The following is a 13,567-nucleotide window of genomic DNA, read 5'->3' on the forward strand; positions in this document are numbered from 1 at the left end:
CCTTGCATACAAAAACCTTAACACCTTCCCTCCAACCTTTCCTAGGCAGCCCCTACCCTGCCTTCCCTCTAACACAGATTTATACACCTTCCAAGTCATCCTATTTTCCTATGTAGAATATAACTTTGGTATATCTGTGTCTAGCAATAAGAATAATATTAGGAGAGAAGTAAATAATGAAACTGATTGTTACTGGAATACAGTTAGAAGCCTGAGTAGATCTATAACCCACTAAGATAACATGGAGCAATTTGCAATGTGAACAGACTGATGTTGTAGTGGCCAGGCTTAGGCTTGGTTACAAGTACTTCTGGCAGTTTAGGAGATAAACAGATGATGATCAGACTAAATGCAAATTATGTGATCAGGCTTATGGTCACTGTCTTGAACACTGTGCTTAATTGTCCACTTATTGAGGAATACAGAGATAGACAGTATAATAACCTCTGTGACATGTCAAGATACAGTGGACCCCTGGTTTACGATCAGCTCCCAATGCGACCAATTATGTAAGTGTATTATGTAAGTGCATTTGTATGTGTGTTCTGTATAGTCCTTGTGGCTTAGCGCTTCTTTTTGATTATAATAATAATAATAATTTGTATGTGTATGTTTGGGGGTCTGAAATAGACAAATCTAATTCACAATATTCCTTATGGGAACAAATTCGGTCAGTACTGGCACCTGAACATACTTCTGGAATGAAATAATATCGTAAACCGGGGTCCACTGTGTTTTATTAATGAAAATAAGATACCAGATATACTAAGCAAATTTCCTAAATTTGCTTGTAACAGGTAAGTGAACTGTAGATATGTAAATATAAATCCATATGTACACCTGTTAACCCTTTTGGGGCCTAGTTCCTAGGCCTCACGTGTATCCATATGCTCTTGTGCTACCGTCCAGGGGATGTATATGGGGTGCACAATAAACTAGCCACTTCGGTGGCAAAATCTAATCCTATTTTCCTCCATTCTCTGAATGTCCAAGCCACCTCAATAATCCCTCTCAGCCCTCTGGATAATACTTTTAGTGTTATCCAGAATTCTTTGCATAGCATTTGCACCACGCATTACCCTCAAACACGACATCTCTATTGCTTACAGCCTCCTCCTTGCTGCAACATTCACAACCTATCCATCCTATCATACATCTTTTTTAAATCCAATAATGCAACAAAATCTTTCTTACCCTTATCTAAATATGTATTGTTCACTTGTGTTTTAATGTAACTCTCTGTATACACATCCCCTACCTTTCCTGAAACCTTGTTCATCTGCGATCCTGCTCTCCATCATATCCTTAATTCTTTCAATAATAAATAACTCTTCCATCCACTTCACCTGATATACTCAAGCTTATTTTCCTATAATTCTTACACCTTCTTGTATTACCATTTCCTTTATACAAAGGAACTAGTCATGCTCTCTGCCAGTCCCTAGGTACCCTCTCCTCTTTCATACATTTATTGAACAAAGGCACCAACCATTCCCTAACTATATCCCCACCTGCTGTTAACATTCCAAGTGGAACCATTAACTAGTCAATGGTCCAAGTGGGACCATTAACTAATCAATGGTCCAAGTGGGACCATTAACTAGTCAGTGGTCCAAGTGGGACCATTAACTAGTCAATACTCCAAGAGGGACCATTAACTAGGCAATGGTCCAAGTGGGACCATTAACTAGTCAGTGGTCCAAGTGGGACCATTAACTAGTCAATACTCCAAGTGGGACCATTAACTAGGCAATGGTCCAAGTGGGACCATTAACTAGTCAATGCTCCAAGTAGGACCATTAACTAGTCATTGGTCAAAGTAGGACCATTAACTGGTCAATGGTCCAAGCGGGCTCTGGTGGCTAAAGCTCTTGCTTTGCACGGCGAGGGTCTGGGTACAATTCCCAGCGAGGGTAGAAACATTGGGCGTGTTTCTTTACACCAGTTATCTATGTTCCCCATCAGTAAAATGGGTACCTGGGTGTTAGTCGACTGGTGTGGGTCGCATCCTGGGACACTGACCTAATTTGTCCGAAATGCTCAGCATAACAAGGGGCTTTCTGTATAGTAGTATTATTATAATCAAAAAGAAGCACTAAATCATAAAGGATATACAGTTTTCTATATAGTAGTATGTCACTGATGTCAGCTAGGCCTGTATACCTTATATATATACTTGTAGTAAATAAATATATTATTATTATGGTCCAAGTGGGACCATTAACTACTCATTGGTCCCAGTGGGACCATTAACTACTCATTGGTCCCAGTGGGACCATTAACTACTCATTGGTCCCAGTGGGACAGAAAGTGGTCATAAATTTTCGTCTGCCATGTGCGGGATATTTGTATAATAAAAACGTAAATTTTGGTTTAATTTTGATCATTTAAAAGTGGCGGCTGATGACGTCACAGTTGTAAACACTATATAAATCTTCCATATAAACTGTGTGTATAACATCTTGTGCAAGATTATATATTATTCCCCTTAAGCACCAATATACGACAAAATATATATATTAGTGGTGTGTTGAGTGTGTTAATATAAGTGAAGGTGTGACACTGACTCATTACTATCATCTTACTCATCAATATTAACTCACTCTTACACTCATCCTTCAAGTATCAACTCTTACAAGTTTCTTAAGTAAGTTAACTTAAGTAGACATGAGTACAGTTATCATAACTTGTAACATAAGGGTAAGTTACTTACTTAAGTTATCTACCAGAGTAAGACGGTAAAGTCAGTCATAAGTGACTTTATTTTCATTGTTGTCCTTGTAATATCTTATTATTTGAAGTTGTAAGATAGACAGTAACAACCTTCCCAGTCCAGTTATAATAGACAAGACTTTTTACAACGGCCACTTGAATATAAAAGCCAAGTTAAGGGAGTTTGTGCTGTGTGTGTTGAAATAATGTTGATTCTTACAGTTGCAGACAGACAGGTCTTCATACTGGTGGAAAAAGGTTCAACCCTTGTGGGTTTAGCGCGTAATTTTTGTGTATAATGGTGATAGGTTATTGATGAATGGGTTGAACCATCCTCTCTTTAAGATTTTGTTGGGATTTTTAACCCCGGAGGGTAAGCCACCCAGGATAACCCAAGAAAGTCACTGTCATCCAGGACTTTTTGTCTTATTTTCATTGGGATCCTCAATTTTGTACCCCCAGGATGCGACCCACACCAGTCGACTAACACCCAGGTACCCACTTTCTTCCTCGGAACATACCTTATAACACCCCCATTTTACCCCTCCCATTCCCCCCAGGTGTGTATGACTCCTACAGGTTTAGCACTTTCCTGTGAATATAGTAATAATCACGGTGACCTGGTGATGAAAGCTCGAGCGTCACACAGTGAGGGTCCGGATTCGATTCCCAGCGAAGGGTTAGGAACATTGGGCGTGTGTCCTTACATCACTTGTCCATGTTCACCTATCATTGAAAAATAGGTACCTGGGTGTTAGTCAACTGGTGTGGGTCGCATCCTGGGATAAAATTGACCTAATTTGCCTGAAATGCTCTGCAATGCCTGGTCACAGACCGGGCCACGGGGGGCATTGTCCCCCTGAAACTCTCTCCAGGTATACCCCAGGTATAACAAAGGGCTTTCTATATAGTAGTATGCACAGCATTTCGGGCAAATTAGGTCAGTTTTGTCCCCAGGATGCAACCCATACCAGCCGACTAACTCCCGGGTACCTATTTTACTGACCTTAGTGTGTGAGTTGAGTGGGCTAGCAGTCGAGCTACATATTGTAAATTATCTAGGATAAACCCAACATAGTCAAAGTGGGTGTGGGCATATGAGAGTTGACCCGCCTAGCATGGGCCAGTACATAGATAATGATATATGAATACGCGGAATATACCTGGAGAGGGTTTTGGGGCTCAACGCCCCTACAGCTTGGTCTGTGACCAGGCCTCCTGGTGGATCAGGGTCCGATCAGCCAGGCTGTCACTGCTGGCAGCAAGCAAACCAATGTATGAGCCAGGCCCAGCTGATCAGGTACTGACTTTAGGTGCCTGTATTATTATTATTATTATTATTATTATTACAATCAAGGGAGAAGCGCTAAACCCGTAGGATTATACAGCGCCTGGGGGGATGTGTAAGGCATTCGGGCTTAATTTGGGGAACTGGAGAACAGATCCAATTCTGTAAATCAAGAGCCCCTCACCAACATCAAGGAACCTTCCGTGAGGGGTTAGATGCCTGTACCTTCTGGCTAAATGTTTCCTCAATTAAATGTCTTGAACTGTAACATGTGTCTTTATTTACATATCGTCTGTATCACCATACCTCTCCAGTCATGGGCCAGGAGGCCTTCTGCAGTGTTCCTTCATGTAATCTCATGCACCACTCATTCTTAACTCTTGCCAAACCTGTATTTTACTGCATTCTTAGGAGATTTGGGGAAAACTTTTAATAAAACTAATTAACTACTTCACCAGTTTTGATGGCAAATTAAACCTTTTAGACTGTATTATGTATCAGAGTTTGTGAGAGACAAGAGGTTCTCATTGCATCATGTATATTTGGTTAATGCCTAAGGGGTTAATAATCCAAAGAAACTCCATGTAGCATTATATTGTTCTGGGAAAGTAGTCTTTATGTATACTAATTACATATTGATTTTGTTTTAATTTGTATAGTAATATTTATATTTAGTACATTATATAAGTAAAGAGTAAATCTCTATAAGTAAAGAGTAAACTCGCTCCAAAATTTTGTTTATATACATGCAGTACTTTGTTTTTATTATTACCTGGAGAGAGTTCTGGGGATCAACGCCCCCACGGCCCGATCTGTGACCAGGCCTCATGATGGATCAGGGCCTGATCAACCAGGCTGTTACTGCTGGCTGCACACAGTCCAGCAGTAACAGCCTGGTTGATCAGTCCCTGATCTACCATGAGGCCTGGTCACAGACCGGGCTGTGGGGGCGTTGACCCCCAGAACTCTCTCCAGATAAACACTTTCACCATCATTCACACTATCACTGTCTTTGCAGAGGCACACAGATACAATATTTCTTTTTTTTAGGGGATGGGGTCACCCTGCCTCTGTGGGAGCCAGTTAATTGTTAAAAAAAAAAATATTATGAATGTTTGATCTTCTACAGTTCATCAAACATGCCGTTGGAATGGCTATTTGGGCGGAAAATGACACCAGAGGAAATGCTGAGAAAAAATCAGCGTGCCTTAACCAAAGCCATGCGAGATCTAGATCGAGAGAGATCAAAGATGGAGCAGCAGGAGAAGAAAATAATTGCTGATATCAAAAAGATGGCAAAGATGGGACAGATGGTTAGTAGAAGCTTGTTTTCTTTGATGGACATTGTACTACTGGTAAGCCTGTAGGTAAACTGATTTTAATTTTATTGAGCAGTAAGGTATACAGTAGACAACCAAGATCTGATAATCTGACTTGTGATGATCTGCACTAACAATATTGGCACTTTGATATCTATTAATTGCAGATACAGACTCTTCCTTCCTGACAGTGGGACTACTTACAGTCATGGAAATATCATTTCCAGTGAGCAAGACATTATCAGTATTCAATGTAAATACTGCACTGTGTATTTTATTGTAGCTCTGTGACATGTAATTAGTCTCTACACATTTATTAAGCATTATTTGCAGTTAAAAGGAACAGTCATCAATGCAAAATGAAGGATAGTCTAAATATTCTTAAATTAGATTCACAATATTATGGTTCAGGGATGCTCTGATTATAACATGGGTATTCATGGGAAAGTTAAGAGCTCCAGGCACTCAGGTTAACAAAATTTTGGGGAATCTGTTAACGGCATAAGTGGGGGACCTATAGAGCTTGTCATTAAAGTACTCCTTCCTACTCTAAAACCACAACCACAAGATAAGTCATCCTTCATGTTTTAAGATATTTTTCAACTGTCTAGGAAGTGATTAACATACATTCTTTAGGATTTCATAGGGATAAATCCCCGACAGCTCATAGATAGCATTCTAAAACTGTGAGAGTAGATTGATATCCTTTCCCTACAGATCTCTCTACTACAACCCAGATGGTCTCATTGAGGTTCAAGTCTTGTGGAATATTAGTCATCAAGGAAGGGTATGTCACAGGCACAAAGCCACTGAACAATAGATTTTGCAGCATGGCAAGAAGCATTGTCTTGCACCACATTGGGTAAAAGATTTGGGTAAACATAGCAAAGCAATTCTAGGTATTTTGTTACAGTTAACATATGTGGGGATGTTTTTCTAGTCTTCCCTGGATGTGCTTTTAGTGTGGACATGTCAGCAACACTGTCCTCAAGGAAACGATGCAAACAGGTTTTCACCAGACACTCACATACATTGGTGGCTTCTATTCCCTTTGTTTGATGGCCTGTCTTATGTAATCCAATGATCCTCACAGTTGTATCTTGTGTCAGCCACTTACTCCTGCCCATATTAATTCATCAGTAGCCAAAAATGTCTGACTAACTCTATTTTCAAGACCACACAGTGAAAGCATATCACATACACAAAATCATCCATCACACAAGCCAAGAAATCACTTAGGAGCAACCTTTGGGAAACCTGGGACATCCCTCTTCAAGTTGCAAGGCCAGCATAATTTTTGGTTTCTGACAAACCTGGCAGGATAAGGTATTATTTTGGACATTTAGGTACAGAGTGCCTTCCACCTGGTATACTTTAATGACAAATGATGAACATTGTGTTATGTAATGTATACATTATTGTGTTATTAAGCTACCTAAAAGAGATCAAATTCCCCCTCAACTGTGGCTGCATTTTCCTTGGGAGGGAAAGGTAGGACCTTCAGTTAACTTCCAGCTATTAGAGTTTGGGATTCAACCACCTGGATTCATCAGAAAAAACTAAGGGATATGATAAATTTTCAGCTTTTATTAAGCAAGTGGGTACACGCAAAGGGAAGTATTCAGTGTTCATGAATATCGAGAAACCGAGCTGCTTTCTTTTGAAATGTATAAGAAAAAACTTTCAACAGATTGCCATCAGTTCCTTGAAGGAACAGTATTGTAGTTGTACATACTATTTCAGATAGATGATGTTTGACTTTAATGTGAATTTATTGTCTCTGTAATTGCTTTTCTTCATAAAATATTTAGCTCTTTACTTTTTAGGATGCGGTGAAAGTGATGGCAAAGGACCTGGTGCGCACCCGACGCTACACCAAAAAATTCATCATGATGCGTGCCCAGATCCAAGCTGTATCCCTTAAAATTACCACATTAAAGAGCCAAAATGCCATGGCTCAGGCTATGAAAGGAGTCACAAAGGCCATGATGAATATGAACAAGTTAGTAAATGCCTCATTCTCTTCATTATTTGCCAATAATAATATTTTACTGTAATGTTCTAGATACCCTTTTAAAAATTTTTTCAAACCACAGTGGCTGTATAAGCACCTTTTATCCAAACCAGAAGAAACTGGAAGTAGATAAAGAGTCACATAATTCCTGTACATGGTAGTTTGAATGATGTCTGCTGATTTTTCTGAAAACAGTGTGGGTATGGTAGCATTATCTTTTCCATGAATTCTGGAGGTGGGAAGGGCAATGCCTGCAATCTGAAGGAAGGGTGGAGATGTTGTGGTCAGAGAGTACTCTGAATTGTGATATGGAAAGATGGTGATTAAATAAATGATGTGGAAAGATGGTGATTAAATAAATGATGGTGAATATGTTTTCTTCTTTGAGTCACCCTGCCTTGACAGAAGATGACTGTTGAGAGAAAAAAATATTAGTAGTCGTAGAGTCATTGTTTTTATCAAATATTACTGCATAATACATGGTAAAAATACCGCAAAATTTTTGGGAAATTTTTATAGCTGATTCAGCAGAATATATTATTGTAAGTACAGTACTGTACTGCATATTGATATATATTCAATATATTTGTTATTTTCATATAGTCAGACTTGAGTCCTGGAAATGGGAAGTACAATGCCTGCACTTTAAAGGAGTGGTTTGGGATATTGGCAGTTTGGAGGGATATGTTGTGTATCTTTATACGTATATGCTTCTAAACTGTTGTATTCTGAGCACCTCTGCAAAAACAGTGATAATGTGTGAGTGTGGTGAAAGTGTTGAATGATGATGAAAGTATTTTCTTTTTGGGGATTTTCTTTCTTTTTTGGGTCACCCTGCCTCGGTGGGAGACGGCCGACTTGTTGAAAAAAAAAAAAATGTTAAAAACATTTATTTCAACTCTGAATCGCTATTTCACCTTTCATTGTTGCTAGCAGGCATCCCCATGCAGTGCTGAATTATCCACACACAGGTTTAATGCTTTTTCTACACAATTACCTCACAATTTAGTTTGCTGCATTTGATTTTTCATTCTAGTATTTTTACATTGCTTACATATTTCTTTCAGGCAACTAAAGCTTCCTCAGATCCAGCAAATTATGCAGGAATTTGAAAAGCAAACTGAAATTATGGATATGAAAGAAGAAATGATGAATGATGTGATTGATGATGCCATGGGTGATGAAGACGATGAAGAGGAGAGGTAACGTATTGCAATTAAAGGTTCTGTCTAAGTAGATGAGTGTGAAATGACCCACAGTCATAATTAGGGATTGCTGTCCCCACTGAACCATTTAACCATCATCACAGTTTCCATGTTGTTTTGTATAAGACATGTTTCATACTAATACTTAAAGAATAGAAACATTTTACTGTTATTGAGAAGTAGATATGTATATAATGGAAAATAACTAAGGTTTGTACATGTAATGAGGGAGTTTGCAATGGGAAGAGTGCAGCAAAATTTATGAAATTTCTTGGGAAGGACATTTGCTTCAATACAAGTTAATCTCTTTATTGTTCCTGCATCCAAATTCATGGTACAAATATCTGCATACTTTCTACATGAAGAATTGAAGAAATCCACTTGGTCTTCAGCAGAAAATTATAAATATGTATACCTTTATTTAACTTAGTGTAGCACTGTTGATCTTCACATGAAGTGGGGAAGAAATCCAGGAGATAGGCAGTCATCTTTATTTAATATTTTCCCTGATTGTAAATAAGATTTTTCTATTCATTTGAAAATTTTGGTCACTGACTTTTTGAATTCTTGACAGTGATGCTATTGTATCTCAAGTGTTGGACGAACTTGGCCTCCAAATGACAGAAGGTTTGAGTGAACTTCCATCAGCTGGTGGAACTCTTGGTACAACAACTGCTTCCAAGACACCTGTTGCTGTAGCAGATGCTGCTGATGATGACATTCAGGCAAGATTGGACAACCTCAGGAGAGAGTGAACATTCAAGGACAAGAAAATGAAGAACACTGTTTAACTTGAACTGTAGCCATTGTATTGTAACAGTTCAAGAGACAATATGATTGTGTTAAACACTATTACAGCAATGTAAATTTACAAACTATCTAGTTTTCCACACACACATTGTGTTATCATACTTAAGTGTTATCATTTGTCTACAGAGTTTGTAATATTATTGTCTAAAAACAGATCACAGCAACATATAAAGTAAAAAAAAAAAAAGGTAAACTCAGTCATTAAATATACTGTACATTCAGTCCTCCTGCATTTTCTTAACATTTATTGATCACATAAATTTTGTTTTTACAGAAGTTAAATTCCACCACTCCTTTCACCAAATGATCCATACAGGCTTAGCACTTCCAAAAAAAATGGCTCCTAGACTTACAATGGTGTTGTTCTAATAAACCCATCGTAAGTTAATAATATCATTAAGTTGAATATGGATATGATATGCTAAATAAATTAAGCAAGTAAGTAACTGTCACTGAGTAAGTAAACAGACAAATAATTACTGTAACTAAATACCAATATTAAAAAGTAAATGAATGAATACAAGTTATGGAATCATTGCCTTCATGCTGGGTAATTATCTTAAGTAAAGTCAAAATATCGTAAGTTGAACCATTGTAAGTTGAGGAGCACCTACCCATGAGAGAAAGACTCAAAAGTACTGTATTTTGAAATTAGACGTGGCTCAAATGTTTTGCCTTTTAGACGAATGAGTGGTAAACGATTTTTGTTACAGGTACTGTACTTAGGTATTTTATTTTATATGATCTCTTTCTTGTTGTCTTTGGGATGGAGGGTGCAAATGGGGATCACTTGTTAAGTGACACTGGTTGGTACTGTATGTGTAGACTCATCTCAGTGAAAAGGTCTTACCAAGGAGCTATCCCTTGTCATATAAATAATGTAATGTTTACAGGATGAGATTTATTATGACATTAATTTTTATATAGAGGTCTTCTGTGTCTGTAGGTAAAGGTAGCTAATCAGAAAATCTACAACATATACATACATACATATATCTTTCTACCTATCTATCTATTTAATCTCTGCACTATTAAATGTATCTAAAAACTATGTATATGTGTATGTACACAATGCACATAAATGATATCTAGACTCAACGCTACACTGGCAAACTATAAATAACCTTCAGATATATAGGTCACGAAATGCTCAAAAAAACCTTCATAACATATGCTAGGGCAAAATTAGAATAAGCAAAGGTGGTGTGGTGTCTGCATTTTGAAATGTGAAAAATGCAAAATGACTTTCAGAGAGAATTATGTAGAAATGCTGAAAACTTAAAAAGCCCTCATTGACCGAGAGGAAAAAAGGTGATGTGGTAATCACGTGGGATTATAAGAGAATATAAAATAATTGATGATGAATTCTTAGCACCATCTGCATGGAGAACACAAGGCTACAGTTATATATTAAAAGCAAGCAATGCTGAAAGGTAACCAGAAAGCTAATTCAAAGTGATAGAACAGTATAATGCCATACAAGAGGGGTGTAAGTGCTGCAGTTACAGAAATTTTTAAAAAATAACTTAAATGTTCAAGACAGCACCAGAAGAATATCCTTGCTACTATAGCTACAGATAATCATAGTGACTGAAAGACAAAATCATTATCCATCTTTCATTCTCTAACTGTGTTTGTAGAAGCACCAAGACATCACAATTTAAATGACCTTCCCAACTGCAGCATCTCCACTTATCCTTCAGCATACAGGCACTGTAATTACCACCTCCACATTTCAAGCCTAGCTAAATGTAAATAAATATTGTACAGATATGTATTATGACAAAATTACCAACTTAAGATTTTTGTTTAATCTGTAGACCAAAAGTAATAACTATGGTAAACTATTGTCAACTTTGTGTGTCAGCCAAGCTAGATTTTACATTTGCTAAAATTGATCACAAATGGTGATCAATTTTAGCAATGTGAATTGACTCCAAAAGGTCAAAATCATACCATCAGCATTCCTGTCATGAAATATGTGTATAATATATATTTTTTTTCAATTTTTCAGGCACAGTACTGTATACATGTATTAATATGACTTCATTTTTGAAACAAATGAAGGGAAATGTGAGGTACTGTGTTCCATCTTTCTACAAGGAAAATCAGTGTTTGACTAAAAATTATTTTTTTTATTACTTAAAATTGTATCCGTATTTAAAAATGCATTGGGATGTAGTATAAAATACATAAGTTAAATTTCTTCCTGCTTTCCCTTTGCCTTACCCCAACTCCTCAGCCATACTTCCTTGACCCCCTCTTTCCCCATTATACAATTTCCCCTCTTTGTCTCTCCTTCCTGTCTCTCCATCTTCCACTTCCACATCACTCCAACTACCTTCCAATCTTTCCCTCTCATATCACCCCAGCCTCTTATCCACCTTTACCCTATCGCATCACCCCAACCTCTTACCCACCTTTTCCTCTTCAGATTTACCCCTCCCCTCTCTTACTCCCCACCCGAATTCTCCATTCAATCCACCTTTCCCATTTCCCTTGTAACTGTTGTCAACCCCATCTCCCCCTACTTCTAAAATTTTCCTCCCTTGAACACTCCCAAGTTTATACAAACACTCACCCCCCAGTTTCCACCCCTTCCCTCCCTTTCCTGTGCTAGTGCCTTGGGTTGATAATGCACCACCATGTTTGTTATGGCAGTACTGTTAAAATGCTCCTTTATTCAGTACATCACTAGGGAGCCTGGAGTGTGTAGGATCTACAAAAATACACAAGGCTCAAGGTTAAACATAGTTTCGTCAGCAATATGAGATCATTTTCGTGAATTGAAACTTTGTACCAAGGTGAAAATATTTTAAACCTAGTAGATGCTGCAGAAACAACAAAAACATATAAATGGTGCTTCAATTATACAGTTCCCAAGATATTGTAAAAATTAGTCTTTATAGGACTTGCCTGAATACCAATCCTGCCATGCATTGATAGCACTACAGTGATTACAGTAAGCTCACTTATAAAGTGTGATTGAAAAAGGACATGCAAAAATAAATAGCATGTGGAAAGGCAAAAATACACACATTGGCTTCGGATTCACTTTTTCAGTCGTATTTACAAAAATTCACACCATGTAGAGGAGCTTTATAAGAGAGCTGACTGTACAATAGAATGTTACAAACCTATTAATAATTTTTTAATAGTTTGTATTGTTAGAAATTTTGATTGTCATTATTTTGAAAATGTCAGGGAATGAACCTGTGTGATGCATGTGTAATTGAATCCAAATCACTAAAGTTATCTGCTCTGGAAAGAGTTTACTTTACATAATCATTTTCTATCTGTGGTCTTTTAGCAGACATTCTATTTCATGTGAGATCAGATAACTGCACATAAGGGAGTTCACTATTTTTCATAAAGTTTTATTAACCCTTAAACGGTCCAAACATATATATACGTTTTTCAACATCTGAAAGTACGTAAAAAAATGTAGATCTTCTTTTTGTTTTACATTTGAAAATGTGTAAAAAAACTTTTATCTACATTTTTTTTTTTTTGTTATATTTGAAAATATGTAAAAAAAAGTAGATCTACTTTTGGAGCACTACGAATTTGAACGTCGATCTGTTTGGAGCATTTAAGGGTTAATGTGTATAATCATGTACTTAGAATGTTTGGAATGTATTAATGATTTATAAAGTGTCTTGCAGTAGTGACTACAGTGCATACTTAAAACACTTTTTGTTCAGATTTTAGTTAGATATACAGTAATTCATTTTTTCTCAAGTATAACAAAGTTTATATGTGCATATTTATCAATAATAGGTACAGTACATATACAAAAATCTAAAAATCTTTTCCGTCAAATGTATTGTTCATGATACATAACCAACAGTACCATATTTTTTTATATAAATTTGTCTTTTTCTGTAAATTTTAAAACTTGCCAAATGTTGAAGTAGCTTGTATCCAATATATTGTATATCTAACACCTTGTTCCTTCCATAAATTTCCCTTACTGGACGAGTTGACCTGGAGAACTATCATGATATTTTAAATGCCTTAAATACTGCAATGTGCACTTGAAATGTTTCCCGAGTCCATTTGACTTTTGCTAGTAATGAAAGAAAAGACTATGAAAAGATCCAGCAGTCTCAGCTAGTATCTATATAGGAGAAAGGAAGAATAAAGCAGCACAGAATAGCATGATTACTGAGAAAAAAGTGAAATGGGGAAACTACAGTGCTTATTGACATAGTAATTT

The 13,567-nt window shown here is 37.1% G+C and overlaps 1 protein-coding gene across 3 annotated transcripts; it reads left to right on the forward strand.

Annotated features, from left to right (window-relative positions):
• The first annotated feature begins 2,450 nt into the window (after positions 1 to 2,450).
• On the forward strand, positions 2,451 to 13,294 carry Vps2 (vacuolar protein sorting 2). Of its 3 annotated transcripts, none has more exons than XM_053785696.2 (5): positions 2,451 to 2,647; positions 5,130 to 5,313; positions 7,146 to 7,321; positions 8,401 to 8,535; positions 9,113 to 13,294. In XM_053785696.2, exons 2-5 carry the CDS (start codon positions 5,140 to 5,142, stop codon positions 9,291 to 9,293), a joined length of 666 nt encoding a protein of 221 aa, XP_053641671.1. In that variant the 5' UTR covers positions 2,451 to 2,647; positions 5,130 to 5,139; the 3' UTR covers positions 9,294 to 13,294. The 3 variants fall into 3 exon arrangements, with proteins under 3 accessions (XP_053641671.1, XP_053641672.1, XP_053641673.1); XM_053785697.2 differs by lacking the exon at positions 2,451 to 2,647 and adding an exon at positions 2,718 to 2,738; XM_053785698.2 differs by lacking the exon at positions 2,451 to 2,647 and adding an exon at positions 2,759 to 2,780.
• Positions 13,295 to 13,567: the final 273 nt, after the last annotated feature.

Source organism: Cherax quadricarinatus, chromosome 35, assembly GCF_038502225.1.
Source record: "Cherax quadricarinatus isolate ZL_2023a chromosome 35, ASM3850222v1, whole genome shotgun sequence".
NCBI lineage: Eukaryota > Metazoa > Arthropoda > Malacostraca > Decapoda > Parastacidae > Cherax > Cherax quadricarinatus.